This window comes from Diabrotica virgifera, chromosome 7 (assembly GCF_917563875.1).
Source record: "Diabrotica virgifera virgifera chromosome 7, PGI_DIABVI_V3a".
Classification (NCBI taxonomy): Eukaryota; Metazoa; Arthropoda; class Insecta; order Coleoptera; family Chrysomelidae; genus Diabrotica; species Diabrotica virgifera.
The window spans coordinates 100,577,532-100,600,790 of NC_065449.1; the positions used below are offsets into that span (position 1 = coordinate 100,577,532).

At 32.7% G+C, this 23,259-nt stretch overlaps 1 protein-coding gene across 1 annotated transcript in view; it reads right to left on the minus strand.

Annotated features, from left to right (window-relative positions):
• The window catches only part of LOC126888874 (TAR DNA-binding protein 43-like), a 56,014-nt gene that overhangs the window by 6,256 nt on the left and 26,499 nt on the right, over window positions 1-23,259 (minus strand). The window contains exons 2-5 of the mRNA XM_050657300.1: window positions 19,358-19,665; window positions 7,222-7,429; window positions 3,565-3,792; window positions 3,033-3,128 (exon numbers count right to left, since the gene is read on the minus strand). Coding sequence (XP_050513257.1) covers window positions 3,033-3,128; window positions 3,565-3,792; window positions 7,222-7,429; window positions 19,358-19,665 — 840 coding nt within the window. The remainder of the gene's footprint in view (window positions 1-3,032; window positions 3,129-3,564; window positions 3,793-7,221; window positions 7,430-19,357; window positions 19,666-23,259) is intronic.

A 23,259-nucleotide genomic window follows, 5' to 3' on the forward strand; every position in this document is an offset into this window, starting at 1 on the left:
CTCGGAAAATGTGGGTTTTCCCAACAAAATCTCGAATTTCCAAATAAATTTTTTGGGCCAGTAATTATTTATCAATAATTATATAGCTTGGTGAAATAAAAGCTTTCTTGGTATAGATTATAAATTCAGAAGCCGGTTAAAATGAAACGAATATTTTAGCAACAATTCAATTGTTAATTAACAATTTACAGTCGCAATAACCAAAATAATCATGAGATATTGATCAAACTTAGAAAGATTATAAAGGTGTGATGCCTATTTAATATTTTGTCGACAAAATATAAATTTTTCATTTTTTTGCATAATCTTTAAACGTTTAAAAAAATTGTTACAAACAAATTAACATTTCTTAGAAATTGTTTATTATATTCTAATTTTACAAAATACTTAAAATGCGTATTTCATAGGTCTTGAAAATGAATGCTTTAAAAAAAATTTTCAACCATTTGCAAAAAGTTAGGAAACAGCAAAATAAATATACGATATCTCCATTGTTTATAATTTGTTTTAATTGTTTCAAAGCTTAAAAGTGAGTCTATGGTACAATCTAATTACTCACAAAGAATGTCAAAAATTAGTGCAATGGTTATATTTTAATCAAAGATTAAAAATACTTTTTTTTGTAATTTTTAGCGCGAAAGTAGGCTTGATACAGAGCCGGAGATAAAATGTTCACTCGAAGCGACTGACAAGCTTAAACTCGCGCGAGTTGTGTATGTGGGCGGGTAGCTACGGTACTGTATTATTCTACTTTCGCGCGTGTAAATTACAAAAAAATATATTTATAATCTTTAATTAAAATATAACCATTAAGCTGATAATCGATATTGTTTTATAAATAATTAGCTTGTACTTTAAACTCACTTCTACGCTTTGAAAGAATTAAAAAAAATTATTAACACCGTAGTAATAGTATGTTTATTTTGCTGTTTCATAACTTTTTTGCAAATGGTTGCAAAAAAGTTTTAAAGCATTCATTTTCAAGATATTTGAAATGCGCATTTTAGATATTTTTTAAAATTATAATATAATAAAAACTTTCTGAGAAACGTTAATTTGTTTATAACTATTTTTTTTACACATTTAAAGATTATGCAAAAAATAAAAAATTTATATTTTGTCGACAAAATGTTAAATAGGCATCTCATCTTTATAAGATTTCAAAGTTTGATCAGTGCATCATAAATATTTTGGTTATTATTGCGACCGTAAATTATTAATTAAAAATTGAATTGTTGCTAAGATATTCGTTTAATTTTCACCAGCTTCTGGAACTATAATCTAAACCAAGAAGGCTTTTAAGTCACCAATTTATTTAATTATTGATAAATAATTACTTATCTAAAACTTTATTTGAAAATTAAAGATTTTGTTGGGAAAACCCGCATTTTCCGAGGAAAATTTTCGTCGGAGCAGATCGGGAAAAACACATCTCTATGCAGAATTTAATGACGGTGAATTTTTATTTGAGTGTTTTTGTTGTAAAGTTAAAATCTTCGGAGTTCTAGAGCAATAATTGAAAAAAACACGATTTTCGGGCGCCATTTTGTTTATAAAAAAAGTAGCACACTATCTGAGGACTTTGCATACCTATATTATTAATATATAGGATCTTATAATTCGATTCCAGCAATAAAATTGCTGGTAAATAACTTTTCCCAAAAATGGCTTACTCTCCGATAATCAGCCCAGACTAAATTTTTTTTTTATTAAATCTTGATATATTACCTAAATATGAAATTGTGGTAAAATTTGTCATTTTTCTAATAATTTACTCTTATATCTTATCTGTGCTTTAATCTATCTTATCAATTTCACAAATAACATCATACAAATTGATTTGTAAAATTTTTAAATAATAGTAATAATAGAAATGAAGACCTTGGGACCAGAAGAGGGCAAGCCACAATTTCGTCAAAAATGAGTTAAAGTAGAAATCGCACACTTTAAGACCATATTAATGTCCTAAACAGAAAATTTCAGCAGTTTTCTGATAGATGGCGCCGCTGTAGTTAAGTCCCGTTGTGTCACCATTACTTTATATTGCAACAGAAGGAGACAAGCCACAGTAGTAATCAACATGGCGGCGGAACATTCCCGTGCATGTAAACGGAAAATAGACTTTTCTTAGTTTGATTCTGAACACAGTGACCAAGATCCGTTTTTAAATAAAAGCGAAGATGACAAAGACTATACAGTATCCGGAAGTAGCAGCGATTGGAAAAATATAAACTCAGGAACAGTAAGTTTATTAAATGTGTCGCTTGCCCCCTTATGTTATATTTTTCGAACCTAAAAATATTAGGATTGTTCTGAAGGTTTTTTGTGGCTTATCCCTTCTTAGTAAAATACCTACTTTATTGTAGGAAAATGAATAGGTTTATACCCCACAGACTTCTCGAGTTCTCTTGCCAACTCCAGAAAAGAAGGCGCCTTCTAGATGGAGACACAAGGATACCCAACGACATAAAAAATTAAGCGCAAGACTAAAAAAAATCTAGTTAACGAATATGTATATAAATACAAAAGGGAAGAAAATAGAACCAAAAAAATTAGGTGCACCTTGCGGTTGCAAAAAAACAGTGTAGGCAGAAATTGGTGCTTGCCAACAGATTCTACCAGAAATTGAGAATAATGAACCACTGGAAGACATTGAACATTTGGACGACTTTTCAGATATTGAAAATTTTGACAACTGAATTATTTTATTGTTGCATTTTATGTTCATATTTTAGAAAATAATTTTTTATACAAAAGGGGATAAGCCTCATATTTTTTCAAAAAATGTTCAAAAATTCAAAAACCGTTAAACATTTGTGTTACTTCTATTGTGTATTTAATATCATATTTCCAAACGATTGTGAGCCTTACTACCAAGAAAATTTTAAAAATTGGATTTCAGGATTTGAAAATAAGTTTAAAATGATGTTTTCTCCAAAATATTGGTTGGTGGCATGCCCCCTTCTGGTCCCAAAGTCTTCAAATAATCATAATAGTTTTTGAAGTGTACTGTAAAATCAATTACTACTTACGGTTATGTGGTCCATCTTGGTTATTACCGCCGCCACCTCCCATTAAGCCCCAATTAGCAGCTTGATTCAGAGCTGCAGCAATGAAAGCTGGATTCACTAAGAACAAACAGGAAAAGATGTAATTTTCAATATAAATGAAAGTGTAAGGTTGATTTATCTTACGACGGGACGTGCACGGCACGTGCCGTAGAACAATAGACGGCGCACGTCCCCGTTGTCGCCCCGTTTCATATCACACGATTCTTCAACGTGTCCCGTAAAACAGACGTGCCGTTGACGTCCCCGCCATAAAATAAATCAGCCTTTTTCTTAAGTTATTTTCTGGTAACACCATAATGCAATTTACAATTTTTATTCTGAATAAACCACAATTTTACTTTAAAATGTATAAAAGTTTATTTGACGTTTTTATGAGAACTATTTCCAAAGTGGAAATCTAAACGACAAATACTCTTATGTTAAAATAAAATTATGGCTTATTTCCAATAAAAATAGTAAGTGAAAGTAAAATATGCCGATGAAAAATACTTACTGAAAGGTGCCAAATTGTTCACATCATTCATATTGTTACCACCACCCCTACTTCCTCCTTGGTTATTCCAACCACCTGATCCCTGGTTACCTCCACCAAATCCGTTTCTACTGGAATATCCATTTCCTTCCCATACATTTCCAAAGTTACCACCTCCAGATCTATCATTACCAAATGGCCTTCTTGATTCATTTTTAGGAGCAGCAGTGGAGACATGGACAGAAACTCCTAAAATCACAACAGATACAACATTGTTACTCGATTTTTAAGATAGAAGTGATTTAACTCTCCGTTAGTCGCTATCGGTGTCACACACCGACGACAGAATTATTCATTCGGGATTTACAAAATAACTGATTTTTTTTATCGTCACTTTCTGTACCTCTTCCTATCAACTAACCTCGTGTTAGTATACATTCTTACCTACTTGGGTACAGTTGTGCGAGTTTTATAGTTATTTTCAGTACAAGACTCCGTAGCGACTAACGGTGTGGTTATTACTTTATTGGCATAACTTGCAGTTCAGGTAAATATTTAGCATCTTATTATTGCAATTTTATCGGTAAGTTTTGGTCAAATCTTATTTATAGATGTCCTTTGAAGCCGAACAAAAACGTTTGTTGGAATTATGGGAAAGGGTTCCTAGCGAATATTTTTATATTACAAATAACAATATGTATATTGTTATACTAGGGTTTTTTATTTTATATCTGTTGTTTTTCAATAAAACATTTTCAAAAATATTTTTCAGTCATTTCTATTATACACAATATAAAATATTTGTATGAAATGTATAGCAATAACTATTTTTTTTTAATTGTCGGTCTCTGACACCGTAGTGACTCTTAAATGCTCCGTTTGTCCTAGCGACTAACGGAGGGTTAATAAATCAATAGGGAACTTGCACATTTTTGTTTTATTACATAATAATGTTCAGTTTTGTTTAAAAATAAGATTTCCAAAATTTCACGCCTCAAAAACTCACAATAACTTATCACCTATGTATTAAATCATTTCAAACGATCGAAAAAGCGCGCGAATCCTTGTGACGTCATGTCGTAATATTTTGTAATGACATCTCTCTTGTCTCATATAAAAATATATATACCAGTTTGTTTACTTTGGAGTTTGATTGAGTTTTTGAAGAGATAGTATTGAATTGTGTGTGTGTGTTTACTATGGAAAATAAAAGTAAATACTATAAGTGTTGTTTAGTTCCATTGTGTTAAAGTATAACTATTAAAACCTCCAATAAAATATTTTAGATTACCAGTCGATAAGAAACAGCGTTTAATAAAGTGGTTATATCCATGTTGAAAGGACATTAAAGACATTTTAGTTCATCTTCAAGGCCTTCATGTATGTAAAAATAATATTAATGTTTTAATGTCTGTTGTCTGCTTAATAGTTTTTTTAATAAATCAAGTGTATTTTGTACAAAAAGAAAATATAACTTTTGGCATATTTTGGTAGATTTGGCACATTACAGATTAAATGACCTATACAATATTTTTCTGGAACTGTTTTACTATAAAATTACAATAAACTAATAATAATAAAGATGTATGTTCATAATGGGTAAGTCTGCCCTTTAGAAAAACCCTCTTCAGTCATTTAAAAAAAATTGTCCTAACAAAAACACAAATATTATGAAATATATCGTATTTAACTCCGCATCACCTTAAAGTATCGCATCACCTTAAAAATGGGACATTTTTAATGTCTCATATTTCCTAAACCTGTTGTTCGATTTTAGTGATTTTTTTAATATGTTATAGCTTTATTCTTCAAGAATATCGATGTAATAATATTGTTGCTAAACAGATAAGTGTCATTGTATACTGGGTGTAACAATGATAGTGTGTTTTTCCCTCACAGTTTAGTTTAGTTTTTTTTTAGTTTGGAAAACACCCTGTGGAATATTCTAGCGTATATAAAATATTGAAATTAAAACTCAACTGTAACCTTACGCCATCTAAACATTTTGCTTAATGATTCATTCGCTTATGTTGGATAATAAAAAAGTTAGGTACTTTAAGAACTAGCAACGTTCTTCATCAATACAGGGTGTTTCTAAATAAGTGCGACAAACTTTAAGGGGTAATTCTGCATGAAAAAATAATGACAGTTTGCTTTATACACATATATCCGCAAATGCTTCGTTTCCGAGATACGGGATGTTGAATTTTTTCTTACAAACTGACGATTTATTTATTGCTCTAAAACCGGTTGAGATACGCAAATGAAATTTGGTAGGTTTTAAGAGGTAGTTATTGCGCATTTTTTGGCATACAATCAAGAATTTTATATTCACCATTGGCGTGCATACGGGTAATATGACCCGTATGCACGCCAATGGTAAATATAAAATTCTTAATTATACGTCAAAAAATGCGCAATAACTACCTCTTAAAACCTACCAAATTTCATTTGCATATCTCAACCGGTTTTAGAGCAATAAATAAATCGTCAGTTTGTCAGAAAGAAATCAACATCCCGTATCTCGAAAACGAAGCATTTGCGGACACATGTTTATAAAGTAAACAGTCATTATTTTTTCATGCAGAATTACCCCTTAAAGTTTGTCGCACTTATTTAGAAACACCCTGTATTGATGAATAACGTTGCTAGTTGTTAAAGTACCTAACTTTTTTATTATCCAACATAAGCGAATGAATCAAAAAGCAAAATGTTTAGATGGCCTAAGGTTACAGTTGAGTTTTAATTTCAATATTTTATATACGCTAGAATATTCCACAGACTGTTCCAAACTTTGAGGAAAAAACACACTATCATTGTTACACCCGGTATACAATGACACTTATTTGTTTAGCAACAATATTATTACATCGATATTCTTGAAGAATAAAGCTATAACATATTAAAAAAATCATTAAAATCTAACAACAGGTTTGGGAAATATGAGACATTAAAAATGTCCCATTTTTAAGGTGATGCGATAATTTTGACGCTTAGTGTAGTTTAGAGCATATATCTAAAGATTTATAAAACTGAGATACACCATAAAATGATTACAACAAGTAGACGAATATCAAACGTAATGAATTAACGGCGTGGAACTTAAACATTTTTAACTTTATGACGTCTCGACCAATGAGGGTGCGCTTTGGACTGGCTGCTATAATTTGAATTTTCTCTCGATTTTAATCGTTTTTAGGGGCCAAACGAAAGACAAAAACTTTTTTCTCTTTGATATATTTCAACTTATGTAATGTGATTTATTGCATTCTTTTCGAATTTGAAATTTTATGCAAGTTCCCTATTATTATGTCAACAATAGATTTCTCTAGTAATGCATTTTGATAATTTCTGTGTTCAAAGATAAAAGCTGGATCTTTTGTGAGCAATAATATGCAAACATGCTTCCCCATTAACACGTTCGGTGCACATGACGCACGAGTAGCGTCATGAAGGTTTTATCAAAGGTACCGATGACGCTTAAGTGGCGTCAGTAGTACTGTGTTAGTAAATGAACGATTTAAGTATGTGGTACCAGCCAAGTGGCGCTTGTTCAAGATAGGCACCGAACGTGTTAAGAACTTTCTATCAGAAGTTCCTGCCATATATCACTCATGATAACACAATGAGAAATTTTAATTCAAATGCATCTGATCAACTATTATAAAATGTATCTACCTTTAATTATATGGTCTTCTCCGCAAAGAGCTTGAGCAACTTCTGGATCTGCAAAGGTAATAAAACCAAATGCTCTGAAAGGTTTTGGTATAAATACATCTGTAACTGAACCGTATTCACTGAAATAATCTCTTAGATTTTCCACTGATATTTCCTCAGTTAATCTGCCAACAAACACCTTGCAGGGAAGTAGCTGTGAGTTTCCGTCCTAAAATGGTTTTAACAATCGCTATAGTAAAGAAATGTTTTTTAGAACTAAAGATAAACAAAAATAACAATAGCTATCTAAATCTAAATTTTTAATGTGGTATACTGGTACATTCAATATTTTACACAATTTGGTAAATATTGTTAGGCCAGCCCTCATGCTACGCCCCTGATCGAACATTTCGGCATTCGAGCAGGATCTACAGCTGTCGAGAGAATTCCACTGGGTTCCAGAAGCGTTTTCAAGAATGAGACGACTATAATTATACAGTATGGTGCAAATGTTTGGAATAAATTCGATATTTGGTAAACCGGCGACTTTAAGGTACTAGTACACTTTAGAAGACCAAAAATAAGCATTTTTTCAAGATTTTTTTTCTCAAAAACTTTATTAGAAATGAACATAAAACTTTTTACATATTAATATCTAACTCTTAGAGAATACAAAAAATATATCTTTTTTCATTTATACTAATATTATAGAGGGCGCCAAAGTCGAGGCCTCGAAAAAAAGTAGTTCCGATGGCGGACAGTTATCAGGATTGGGATCTCTGAAACAAAAAAATCGTACGGCATTTGAAAAAGGAAGGTTTCTTACGTGACAATTTACCACAGTTAGTGAAAAATTCCGCAAAAAAAAGATTTTACGGAAATTTGAAAAAATTTTGTGAAAAAATCGCCCGTTTTTCATGGTTAAAAAATATTTATTGTTTGGTCAAATTGAGGTAAATTGTCACGTAAGAAATCTTCCTTTTTCAAATGCAATACGATTTTTTTGTTTCAGATATCCCAATCCTGAGATTAACTGTCCGCCGTCATTTTTCGAAGCCTCGACTTGTGCGCCCTCTACAATATTAGTGTACGTACATAAATGAAAAAAGATATATTTTTTGTACTCTCTAAGAGTTAGATATTAATAAGTACAAAGTTTTATGTTCATTTCTAATAAAGGTTCTGAGAAAAAAATTCTTGAAGAAAAAAATGGTTATTTTTGGATTTCTAAAGTGTACTAGTACCTTAAGGAACAATCCCGAAACAGGTCGATTTTATTTTTAAATTACGATATTTTGGCATATATTTCATCCGAGTGACCTCATCCATATGGACGTGATGACGTAATCGATGATTTTTTTTAAATGAGACTAGGGGTTGTGTGATAGCTCATTTGAAAGGGTATTCAATTAAATTAATTGACAAAAAAGAGGAATGTATGTAATTTATTTAATTCAAAATACATTTTACTGCTGTCAGAAAACAGAAAAAAATGTTTATTTGACAAATAAGCATTGCTTTTTGCTTAACCCATTAATGGCCAAAGTATCGAAAACGAAACGTTTCTTTAATTATTTTTTTTTATGATTTTCATACGATGATTATTATATTTTATGTATCGGTCTTTTATATAGATAGTTTATTGACGTGTTTTTTATCTTAATGGTCTAAATTACCTGCTGCATAATTTTTGAAATAATAAACAACACACTCCAAATTTACTAGTATATGTCGGTGCCGTTTGAGCTCGCATAATAAATCACAAGATATTTCAAATTCGACAAAACCAGCATTCCTTGTTCAATTAGATATTGTAGAATAATATTATCCAAACACAATTTGAAATATAACTACTCATAAAATTTTATAACGCTTTAAAGATAATGTTTCGTTTATGAAATTTTGGCAGGATCCGTGAATTTATGATCAATATCGGATAGTCTACTAATAGTCCAAGAGCTGGAAGCGGATTTTGCTCGTGATAAGTAATATGGACAAACTATACGGGGATATGTTGAATTAGTCACTTTTCCACACGGGCGGAAACCAGAGCGGGGGCGAGGGTAGTTTTAAGGGGTCAAAGTCGCCGTTTTTATTGTTTTTCTTTGTGACGCTCATGATCCGAGATAGTGCACCAAACTTTGGGAATAAGTAAGTCATGACGTAAATAAGTAAAATATCCAGGGGCGGAACGCTGCGTGGGGGACAAAGGGGCGGGGCAGGGGTCAATATAAAAATTATAAGGGTTTTTTGTGGCGTTCATGATAAAGATAGTGCACCAAAATTTGGGAATAAGTAGACCATAACATAACTAAGTAAAATATCCAGGGACAGAAACCAGAGCGGGGAAAGAGGGTAGTTATAAGGAGCAAAGTCCCGTTTTTTATTATTTTTTTTTGTGACGCTCATGATCGAGATAGTGCACCAAAATTTTTGAATAAGTAGGTCATGACGTAACTAAGTAAAATCTCCAGGAGTGGAACGCTGCGTGGCCGACAAAGGGATGGGGCAGGGGTGAATATAAAAAAATGTACGGGGTTTTTTGCGACGTTCGTGATTGAGATAGTGCACCAAAATTTGAGAATAAGTAGACCATGACATAACTAAGTAATATCCCCAGAGGCGGAAACCAGAGTGGCGGACGAGGGTAGTTATAAGGGGTAAAAGTCGCGGTTTTTATTATTTTTTTTGTGGCGCTCGTGATGGAGATAGTGCACCAAAATTTGGGAATAAGTAGGTCATGACGTAACTAAGAAAAATCTCTAAGGGTGGAACACTGCGTGGAGGTCAAAGGGTTGGGGGCAGGGGTGAATATAAAAATTATAAGGGGTATTCTGTGACGTTCGTGATCGATATAGGGCACCAAAATTTGGGAATAGGTAGATCGTGACGTAACTAAGTAAAATCTTCAGGGGCGGAACGCTGCGTGGGGGATGAAAGTAGTTATAAAGGGTCAAAGTCTCCTAGATAATTTGGTATCAAATTACAGGATCCGAGTAAGAAGTAAAAAGTGGTGGTGGCCCTTGTTTATGAACCTTGTAGATTGCACAGTTGTAAATTCATGGAGAATTTACATTGCGAATAACTCTCGAGTCCGATTGCAATTCCGTTCTTCGTTGGTTTTGTCACTGATACTGAACGAAAAATATTTACAGTAAAAACAGCTGCTGAAGAAGGTGACGCCGAATCAGACCCAGAGCCAACGCCATCCACATCAGCATGAGGTCGTTCTTCTAAAGGAAGTTTGCCTTCTGATATTCAATGTGACCAGATTGGTCATAATATCGTTCGCGAAGAGGAGGGACGTAGACGGCGGTGCAGACTGTGCAAAACTATATATGCGGAAAATGCAAGGTTCACTTGAACGTTGACTGTTTTAGTGCTTTCCATAAAAAATGAGATGCCATAATGACGCTACTGCCATACTATCATTCTGCCAAGTGATAATTTTATTTTATATAATTAACTATTGTAGCGATATCTTTAGTTTTTAATTGATAAAACTAAGAAATTTCATTTACACACTATAAAACGTATAACTTTCAATTTACTACCTATATTATGCCAAAGTTTCGTTAACGAAACATTATTTTTTTGTATATTGCAATTGTTACTGTTTATAATTTTAAGTAAAACATTGTTCTTATACCTTTATTTATAATGTATATAAACTTGAATTGCGAAAAATCTAATTATTTCAATGCTTGGCCATTAATGGGTTAATTAAATGTTCAAACTTCCAAGATGCAGGTGATTGACGGGAGCTGTTTTGAACATTGAATTTAAACGAAAAACAATGCTTATTTGTCAAATAAACATTTTTTTCTGTTTTCTGACAATAGTAAAATGTATTTTGAATTAAATAAATTACATACATTCTTCTTTTTTTGTCAATTAATTTAATTTAATTTTTTTTGACACTGTATTAACAATTATGTTAATATCTATATTACTGAATACAGAATTGAATACCCCTTCAGATGAGCTATCACACGACCCCTAGTCTCATTTAAAAAAATCATCGATTACGTCATCACGTCCATATGGATGACGTCACTCGTATAAAATATATGCCAAAATATCGTAATTTAAAAATAAAAATCGACCTGTTTTGGGATTTTTCCTTAAAGTTGCCGGTTTACGAAATATCGAATTTATTCCAGACATTTGCACCATACTGTATAAATATAATAATAGTTTAAGTTAGTCTAAAACACAAATTTTGTATGTTGAAATAAATTAATGTTATAAATTCATCATGTTTTAGTGTTAGAAGACTTTAAATAAATTAAAATAAACATTACAGTGGTATCAGAATTGGGATAGTTAAATAAATTGTGTGAAAAATGCTGAACTGGTACAACGGCCAAAAAAAGCCCCGGGAGAAGAAGGTTTTGATCCAGAAACGTATGTATTTGAGGACAATAATGTTGTGGTTTCGTCGATTAGGTATATCGTTGTAGTTTTGACTGATACATCGTTGTAATGAAGAGTTTGTTGTGATATTTCCAAAGTTTCTACGGATATTCTTTCTTTAGAAAATAAAGTTTCTAACGAAATTTCTTTTCTCTAAAGCAAAGTTTCTGCTAACATTTCTTTGAAAAGCCCTAAAGTCACATTTGAAACTTCTCTTGACGATAAAATATCTTCGCTAGTAAACAAAGGTGCTGCCGATATTTAGTCTTTTGATGAAAATATAAAAGAGATGGAAAATAAGACGGAGAAAACAGGGACAGCAGACAGAAGAATTCGATCAATTACAGTAGATTAAAGACGACAAGACGAAGTAAGTTGGAGCTACGGTCGACATGTGAAGATGGTGGAGATTTTGTTCGTGTTAAAATCCCAACTTTCGACGGAAAGTCGTCATGAAATAACTACATGAAACAGTTCAAATCAGCTGCCAGAGGGAATGAATAGTCCGACAAAGAAGAAGCAGTAAACCTGACTATGTATTACTTTTAGAGGAGGTGCCTTGGATGTACTTCAGACTATAGCCGTAGAGATGATTTTAAACAACTTTAGAAGAGACTAAATATGCGATATATAAGAGACTAAATATGCAAAACGGAGATCCACTATCTATACGATGAAATTATACTGGATCAAATGGATACCAGAGAAACAACCCCCCCCCCTTCAGTAGCTGAAATGCAAGAAGCAGTTACCAGACTGAAAAACAACAAGTCACCTGGATTGGACAACATAAGCGCCGAATTAATAAAAGGAGGCGGAGACTCCCTATTGAATGTGATACACGAACTTATAGTGAACATATGGAATAATAAACAACTGCCACAAGACTGGAATACCGGAGTAATCATTCCACTACATAAAAAGGAAGATCAGCTGCAATGTAAAACCTACCGGGAAATAACGCTACTGACTGTGGCATATAAAATACTGTCAAATATTGTGTATGAGCGATTGAGACCATATGCGGAACAAATAGTTGGGGGATATCAACGTGGTTTCTGCAGGCAGAAGTCCACAATAGATCAGATCTTCGTTTTGAGACAAATCTTGGAAAAGACTAGTGAATTTAATACAGAAACACATCATCTCTTCATTGACTTTGAGAGTGCCTATGATAGTATTCATCGAGAATTTCTGATCAACGCCCTGAAAGAGTTTAATATTCCAACTTATCTCATTGATATAGTAAAAGAAACACTTAAAGTACAAAGCAGGGTTCGAATTCAAAACGCACTAACAGATACAATCCATGTTAGAACGGGCCTACGACAGGGAGATGCCCTATCCTGTATTCTATTCATCATCACATTAGAGAAAATAATTAGAGAGTCAAAAGTCAACACCAGAGGAGCAATAACAAAAAGTGTACAAATATTGGCATTTGCAGATGATGTTGATATCATAGCTAGAAGCAAAAGAGAAATGATAGAAGCATTTAATGCTATAGAAAGAGCGGCACAAAACAGTGGCCTAAATATTAATGAAATAAAAACCAAATACATGAAGTCCAGCAAATCGACAGGCCACAGAAACCTACAGAATCTGACAATAGGAGACTATAACATCGAAAGCGTAAAATTTTTTACATATCTAGGTTCACTAGTTACCGCAGATAACAATGTCAGTGAAGAAGTTAAGAGAAGAATACATATTGCTAATAAAACATATAATGGACTCATTAAACATCTAAGATCTAACATCACGAGAAAAACCAAATGCAAAATATACAAAACCCTGATAAAACCGGTCCTTATACAGGGTAGCGAGAAAGTATGGAAACACGTTGATTTCTCGGAAACCGCTTGAACGATTGTTATAAATTTTGGTGGGTAAGGGTATTCTAATACGGCCGATATTATAGTGGTAATTACATTGTTGTCAGATCTTTCGTTTTTCTGGAAATCTAATGAACTTTCTTATTTTAAATGGAACACCCTGTATATGTTTTGCGTTTTGAAGTCCTTAAGAAATACGGATTATTTTTCATGTTATGTTCCTTATACCCAAATGCCATAATTTCGGAGTTATTACTACATTTATTAAAAAAAAAAATTTAACAATTTATAAAAATCAATTTTTTCGGCCCACGTAGATATTATTTTAGGTTCTTTGGATCATTGGGAACAAAAAAGGTCTTTTGTAATTTTCCTCAAAAGTTAATCGTTTCCGAGTTATAAACAATTTAAAAAAGAAAAAAATCGAAAAATGACGATTTTCAAGGTTAACAAACACAAGTAAAAAAATCATTTTTAAAATTACGAAGTACCTAAATTCAAGCTCAAACCTTTTTCTATCAAATCCCTATAAGAATTTTTGAGATATTTTATTCTAAAACATTGTTTTTTTAATTGTTAATAAAGCTCATATGAGAGGACGGGATATCGGGCTGCATTAACAACTAAAAAATAATGTTTTAGAATAAAATAAGACCAAATCACTTATCGGCATCTGATAAAATAAGGTTTGAACTTGAATTTAGGCTCTTCATAGTTTCAAGAATAATATTTTTTACTTACGTTTTTGAACCCAGAAAATCGTCATTTTTCGATTTTTTTCAGTTTTAAATTGTTTATAACTCGAAAACAATTAACTTTTGAGGAAAATTACAAAAGAACTTTTTTGTTTCCAACGACCCTAAGAACCTAAAATAATATCTACCCGGTCCAAAAAAGTAAATTTGTATAATTTGTTAAACATTTTTTTTTTAAATAAATGTAGGAATAACTCCGAAATTATGGCATTTAGGTATAGGGAACTCAGCATGAAAAATAGTCAGCATTACTTAAGGACTTCAAAACGCAAAAAATATACAGGGTGTTCCATTTAAAATAAGAAAGTTTATTAGATTTACAGAAAAACGGAAGATTTGACAACAATGTAATTACCACTATAATATCGGCCGTATTAGAATACCCTTACCCACCAAAATTTATAACAATCGTTCAAGCGGTTTCCGAGAAATTACCGTGTTTCCATACTTTCTCGCTACCCTGTATATGGATCAGAGACATGGACACTGTCGAAAAGCGATGAGAACTTATTAGGTACGTTTGAAAGAAAAATCCTTACGACACATATATAAGGGGATGAAAGAAAATGACGTATGGCGCAGAAGATATAATTTTGAACTATACGCAGCATACAACGAACCCGACGTCATAACATCCATAAAGATCGGACGTCTGCGCTGGATGGGCCATGTTGAACGAATGTTGGAGACCGAAACACCAAAACATATAATGAAGCAAACACCAGTAGGGAGAAGGTCAAAGGGAAGACCCAAATTTAGATACATGGAACAAGTCGAACGAGATCTGAAAACACTTGAATGGCGGAAAATCCTAGAACAAGCCAGGACCCAAAAAGGGTTGTCGAGCTACTGATGATGATGGTGAAATATGCGATATGGTCATGAACACTTGGAGCATGCCTGCCAGTCACAGGTCTCTTCAAGAATGAGGCAGATATTGCCAGGTTAATATATGCTTATCCAGCAGGTCCTGAAGACATTATGAAAAAGTTGGCTGTTCAAACATTTAGTGATGGTCTTCGTGATAGTGAAATTCAGAGAACACTGCGACTAGCTCGTCACAAGGCACTGGTTGATGTATTGTCTGCCGCCTCAAATATGAATCAGCTACGCAGGCCTCTGACAGGTTCAGTAATATTAGGACAGCAAAAGAGGAAGAATGCAAAGACAAATTTGATCAGCTCTTTAATCTGATGAAAGGTATTGCATACAAGAAAATGAAGAACATAAGGTGCTGGATTTGTAAAATGGGACACATACAAAGTTCATGTAAGCACCCTAGGTACAACATAAATATATAAACACACCAGCAGTTTAAGAATACAGAGGATAAGGTAGCCAAAAGGAGTGAATGACTCCAAGATTGAACCACGGGCCGGAATTAGGCAAAGAAAAGCCGATTCTCTCTTTAGAACCTAGTGCCCAGATGGGTGTTCCCGCTACAACAAAATAAAATTAACAAGAGAGAGATCTAGTTTTACAGAAAACTATCATCATATTCAGCTTGACAATTCACCAAAAACGTTTTTGGAACTAACAATACCTCAAGCTTTGTGGTTTCCTAGGTCTATTGGCATGCTGCTCGTTTAACACTACATATTGCATATACATTGTTGTTTTTTGAAAACCAAACTTTTATTCTGAGGAAACATGTAAATCAATATAATTAAAATAATTAATAAACTTAACAGAAACACGATAAAATTTTATGCTATATGGTTCTATGCTTGTTAATGTTCCTATAGGTTTTGGAATGTTCGCTTTCATGTTTTGCTCCATTAGATAAATCCTACATGCATGCTGATGACAGCAATCTTATTTATCATGTGCAATGGTTTTAATAGGAAAAAAATATAATGATGATTGTGCATAAAGCTGGTATATTGGTTTAGGAGCAAGATTATTACACTAAACCCACACTCACAAAGTCAGTTGTGCTTCAGTATATAATAGAAGTAGAAATCACAATTATGAATGTAGAAGAAATCACAAAGATACAATATATCACATTGCAGCATACGCTATCTTAATAAAGTGGAAATAAGATTACAACTTAAATAATATTTTATAAAGCCTTTATAACCTCTAGCCGGTTAAGACAGTGAAAAATGCCCCCAGCGCTATTCCAAAAATAAAAATACCATGTTGTTATACATCAAAAATTATTCAATAAAAAAATCCCTAGCCCCACCCATAACCTCAAAAAATATTAAAAAGGGGTTTTTTGTTTTTTGGCGATATCTTCAGTTTGAACATCGTACAAACTTCTTTCTTCTTTCATTTTGTAGGGTTTTTATTGCCTACTGCATAGTATTTTTTTCCAAAAAATTTGGAGACACAATTTTTTTTGTTTTTGGAATTTTTACACTTTGTTAAAAAAAACTAAGCGAAACAAAACGCTGGAAAAAAAAAATATTATTTATTGGGTATCAAATTCCCTCCCTGTTAACAAATGCCTACGAATAATTGTCCGTATTTTCTGGCCAAACATCAGAAACGAAGATCTACTACACCTGACCTCTGAAAAAAGGGTAGAAAATGAAATAAAGTCCAGAAAGTGGGGTTGGACCGGTCACACACCCCACGAGTGGAATCCCCAAGGAAAAAGAGGTCGCCCAGCACAACTTGGAGAAGATCCATCATGGACGAGATAAGAGATCAAGGAAAGTCTTGGAATGAGGTGAAGGCCTTGGCGCAAAATAGAACTCGATGGAGCATTTTCACTGAAGCTCTATGCTCCACTTAGGGAGTTCAAGAACATTATATAATAATATTATGTATATAATAGTGATGCAAGGAATATTCGTATTCGCATTCGCGAATATTCACATGTTTTTTTATATTCGAATTCGCATCCGCATTCGCGAAATTTGTGCGAATGTTTTGCGAATATGAAAACCAGAAGAAAAAAAATAATTTTAAGATAATATTAGGTTAATAAAATCAAAATCTATTCACTTCTCATCTTTCTTTATTAAGAAAAGGTAACTTAACCTCAAACATGCAGCTACTCTCAAATGGAAATATGCAGGACACAACAGCAGACAAAGAGACGGAAGATGGAATGAAGCGATAACTCTCTGGAGACCTTGGGACTACAAAAGAGGAAGGGGCAGACCACAGACGAGATGGTCGAATGACCTAAAGAGATACGCAGCGACCAGATCGACAGCATTAGCACTGAACCGAGAAGAGTGGAAAAGTAAGGGGGAGGCCTACGTTCAACTTTGGACAAATGAAGGGCAATAGATAGATAGAACTTAACCTTGTATAATCACATTATCAGCCTTCACTTTTTTTATTATTTGGTATTATGTAATAAAGCTTAAGACTCAGATTGATTTACACTAAATATCAATTAACTTTTCATTAAAAATTTAGGAAACATTACAAAAATAGAAACAAATTAAAAAAAACTGGACATTCGCATTCTTCGCAAATGTTAAAAAAATGACATTCGTTACATCACTAGTATATAATTATCTCCCCGATTTTTTGTTCAGATTCTTATAGGGTGGGCATCATAGTCAAAATAACAAAAAATCAATTTTTGGTATTTTCTTTAACCGTTTTGACTCTGATTCAATTTTACAATTATTCTCTGCCTTATTTTCCTTAAAGCACATCCCAAAAGAGATCAAAAAAATTTTTAGACCTCTAGACCTGAATATAACCTCAAAAAAAATCGAAACGTTTTTTGATGATATCTTCGGTTCTTTTTTCTTTTAATTTGCAGGTTTTTTATTGCATACATGTTATTTTTTACAAAAATTTTGGCGCGAAATTTAAATTTTTTAACTTTTTGAAATTTTTATACAGGGTGTTTCTAAATCAGTGTGACAGATCTTAAGGGACAATTTTACATGAAAAAATAATGACAGTTTGTTTTATAAACGTATGTCCTCAAATGCTTTGTTTCCCAGAGGGTCAAAAAATCAAAAGTCAACAAATTCGCCAATAACTATGCCTTAAAACCAGGGTTGACAGGTTTAAACCATGCTTAAGACCTTGGTTTAAACCAACTGGTTTTTTTATTGAGCCTCCAAACTGGTGTTTTTGTTTAAAGCTTTTAATACAGCTGCTGCAAATGAAGAAAATTAATTCTAAATAAATTCTATTTTTTTACTTTCGAACTTAGTTATTTTGAATATTATTACGTTTGAAGATGTTTTCTTTTGTTATATTAATTTTTTGTATGTTTAAATAAAAATAAAAGTTGCCTTAATAATTTTTTTCATTGTTTATTACTATTATTTTATAAACCTGGTTTAAACCAAAAAACCTGTTTTTTTAAAAACCTTGGTTTTTGCCAACCCTGCTTAAAACCCACCAAATTTCATTTACTTATTTCAACCGGTTTTAGAGCAATATAAATTGAACAAATTAAATTTCGCGCCAAAATTTTTGAAAAAAAATCATGTTGTATGCAGTAAGAAACCTACAAATTAAAAGAAAATGGAAGTTTCTACGATGATTAGAAACGAAGATTTCATCAAAAAACGAAATAACACGTTTTGATTTTTTTTGAGGTTATGTTCAGATCTAGGTATCTAAAATTTTTTTGATCACTTTTAGAATATATGCTTGAACAAAACTAAGGTGGAGAATGATTTTAAAATTGAATCAGGGTCAAAACGGTTAAGGAAAATATCGAAAATTGATTTTTTGTTATTTTGGCTATTATGCATACCCTATTAAAAAATATTAGGAAGATAATTTGATACCCAATAAATAATATGTATATAGTTTTTTTCGGCTTAGTTTTTTTAAACGAAGTTTAAAAATTTCAAAAGCAAAAAAAATTGAATGAGGCACCAAATTTTTTGGAAAAAATACTATGCTGTAGGCAATAAAAAACTCTACAAAATGAAAGAAAAAAGAAGTTTGTACGAGAAGATATCGTGAAAAAACGAAAAACTCAATTTTTTTAAAGTTATAGGTGGGACTAGGGGTCTAAAATAGTTATTGGTCGAATACTTTTTGATGTAGAACAGCATGGTATTTTTATTTGTGGAATATCGCTATAGGCATTTTTACTATCTTAACCGACTAGACCCTTTATGAACCCTTTCTTAAATCAGAGTATCACATTACCAAGCCACAACACACTATACATTACAGTTGCACCAAATCAACACTAAGAATACTTACTTTAGAACTGGGTATTTTCACATCACACCACCTGCCTTCAATCATATGTCTTTGCCCAGTAACTTTCACCTGAGACTCATACTTTTCAAATCTTATGAAACCGTATCCCTTCGATTTTCCTCCTCTATCTCTTTTAACTTGAGCTACTACTATTTCACCATACTTCTCAAAATATTCTTTCAAGTCCTCCTCAGTTGCCTTCCAAGGCAAACCAAGCACAATCAGATCAGTACATTTCAACTTAGACTCTACACGTTTGACTTTAGAAGCTGGACTTTCCACAGATTCACTATACTTACGCTTATTCTCTGAAATAATAAAATAGTATCATACGATGCTACATACACTTTCCAAAAAACACAGAACAATAACAGTTTCGTAAAGGTATACTTCAAAATAAATTGTGTATGTTTTGTAAAATGAATTGATACTGATAGGCTATTGATTATGTTCAAAATAGTCCAGGGCGCATCTGTTTTGAGATGGAAGTTGAGAGGTGACTCAAATTTTTTTGCAGAAATTGCTTGAAAATAAATCAAATAATAATATTTGAGTTATCCTCCCTCTCAAAAAGGTCCGGAACATTGTTTAAATAATCAAAATGTCAAAAATTGAAGGAAAAATTCGATTTTTTTCTCGGTTTTTTGATTATAACTTTAAAAGTATTCATTTCCGAGAAAAGTTGTAGTGACATAAAAGTTGCGTAATTAAATTTCCTACAATATAGAATTGGTTAAAAATTTTAAAAATAGTCACCCTAGTTGCAAAATAGCAATTATTGCGAAAAAACCATACAAAAACAAGTATTCGCATTTTACGTCTTTCAACCATTTATGCTACACTTAGGACCTTCATGTTTCACCCAGAAAAACTTTATGATACAGTAAAACAATACTGTAAATTTCATTAAGATCGGTTCAATAGATTTTGCAAAATAAATTTTGCAATCCAGCTTTCGCAAAAAAAATTCATTTTTTCAAAATGTTACAGGACTGAAAATAAAGCAGATAGCAAGTTGAAATTTTTTTTGCTTATAGAAGTGTACTGTACCTTTCATTTGCAATTTTCAAAATTAAAATCGATTAATTACCACGGCGTCAGAAAATTTTTAAAATAAACAATAATCTTTGGTGCTACGCGCAAGACAGCGGTGTTCGATTCACACAAGTTGATTTCCACCACAGTATAAAGAGGGACAGTAGAACCACTCTCCGAAAAATTGGAAGTAAAATCTGTAGTCGCGCATGGCGACCGCGCAATGTTGGCAGTCGCTTTTGCCCCACTCTCGCATTGCTATTCGCATAGAAACGTACGGCTTTTAACAGGGAAAACCCGCATCCACCACTGGTGAATTACCAATTGCGTACTGCCGGTATTACTTCCTGAGATCAAAGCGCCGACAGAGGAGTGATTTTACTGTGGAACCTCTATATACTGTGATTTCCACCAAAATTTCTTCCAATCTTTATCTAATATATTATTTTCTTACTCTATATTTTGTTATATTTTAATTCCACAAAAATCAAACTAATTTTATTATTGTTTGTGAAATATTTAAGTTAAAATATATGACAAAGAAAGTTTTTGCTAATAAAAGTGTTATTTCAAAGGATATAGTATGTGTTTTTATTTTGCAATAAACAAATTTATTTATTTATATCGAAATGTAATAAAAATTAAAATGTATCAATCATTATCAAAGGTCATTGGAATGCCCAATCAGAGCAAACTATCCACTGTCCTGCGCGTAGCACCAATAATTAACGTTTATTTAAAAAAATTCCTGACGCCGTGGTGTTAATCGATTTTAATTTTGCAAAATTGCAAATGAAAGGTACAGTACACTTCTATATGCAAAAAATTTTTTAACTTGCTATCTGCTTTATTTTCAGTCCTGTAACATTTTGAAAAAATGAATTTTTTTTACGAAAGCTGGATTGCAAAATTTATTTTTCAAAATCTATTGAACCGATCTTAATGAAATTTACAGTATTGTTTTACTGTATCATAATATTTCTCAGGGTGAAATATGAAGGTCCTAAGTGTAGCATAAATGGTTGAAAAACGTAAAATGCGAATACTTGTTTTTGTATGTTTTTTTCACAATTATTGCTATTTTGCAACAAGGGTGACTATTTTTTAAATTTTTAACCAATTCTGTATTATAGAAAATTTAATTACGCAACTTTTATGTCAGTACAACTTTTCTCGGAAATGAATACTTTTAAAGTTATAATCAAAAAACCAAGAAAAATATCGAATTTTTCCTTCATTTTTTGACATTTTGATTATTTAAACAATGTTCCGGACCTTTTTGAGAGGGAGGATAACTCAAATATTATTATTTGATTTATTTTGAAGCAATTTCTACAAAAAAAATTGAGTCACCTCTCAACGTCCAAATGTACTAATATTTTTACAGATGCGCCCTGGTCTAAAATAAGAGAGCTAAAAGGAACTACAACGTTTTATTATTTCATATGGTCAATGGACTTATAAATATGAAAAACAGCTACCATGGGTGCGTTTTTGAGAAAGGGGTGAATTAGTCCCTAGGCACAGGGTGCATTAGGGTGAGTTTTATGCACTCTTGGTACAAACACGTCTACAGAAAAATTGTTGCAGGTTAAATTTACTATCGAAATATCATCTTCTAGAGTCAAAATTATTTAACAATGAATAACCATTTTCAATTTCGTTGCAAAACGAAAATACAGCCGAACCATATTCCAGTCCAATCAGAGAGTGCTGCAAGCACCTCTACCGGTTTCGAAACTTATTAGTCTCTCATCAGGAGGCACATATGCTGCTCTCCCTGATCCAACCAAAACAAACCCCAGCGTGCAGTCCCGAATTGCAACGAACGAAATGGCATAGATGCCCTAGCGGCAACTGCTAGCAAAAGACTAAGTTTTCACTCTAATGGCATATAACATATCCCACCAGAATGAAAACAATGGGAACCTTCTCTGGTTACACCTCCGAGGCTTCTACAATTTGCAAGCCATACGGATGCTGAGATTAAGGAAGATGAGGGAATTCTACAATTTACAATTCACGTCACATCTGCTCAGCGCGGTAAAGTTCCAACGAGACTGGTTCCCTTCATACTCCACACAGAGTAAATGTAAATAAAAAATGAATAACCATTTTCAATTTCGTTGCAAAACGAAAATACAGCCGAACCACATTCCAGCCCAATCAGAGAGTGCTGCAAGCACCTCTACCGGTTTCGAAACTTATTAGTCTCTCATCAGGAGGCACATATGCTGCTCTCCCTGATCCAACCAAAACAAACCCCAGCGTGCAGTCCCGAATTGCAACGAACGAAATGGCATAGATGCCCTAGCGGCAACTGCTAGCAAAAGACTAAGTTTTCACTCTAATGGCATATAACATACCTCGGAGGTGTAACCAGAGAAGGTTCCCATTGTTTTCATTCTGGTGGGATATGTTATATGCCATTAGAGTGAAAACTTAGTCTTTTTCAAAATTATTTGTTTTTACAAAAATATATTAAAAAAAAAATGCAAAAAAAAAACACGAAAGAAAGCAATTTTGTTTATTTGCCAAATAACTTTTTTCCACGGGGATATAGGTATATACATTGCTTCACAGAAAACAAACATCTATCCTTTCTCTTTAAAATCGCGTTTGGTAGAAGTATTTAGGATTTATGATTACCTTCTTCTTCTTTTTCATAATTTGATTACAATTTGGATGGTTTTTTGATTGAGAGAGTCACTAGCGTCAAGGATCTTGGTGTAATTTTTCAGAGAGACTTATCCTTTAATTTGCATATTGATTTTATTTGTAATAAGGCTCTTAGGCAGCTAGGGTTTATTAAGAGGCATACAAGGGATTTTCATAACATTTCTTCGCTGAGAATTTTATACTGTTCT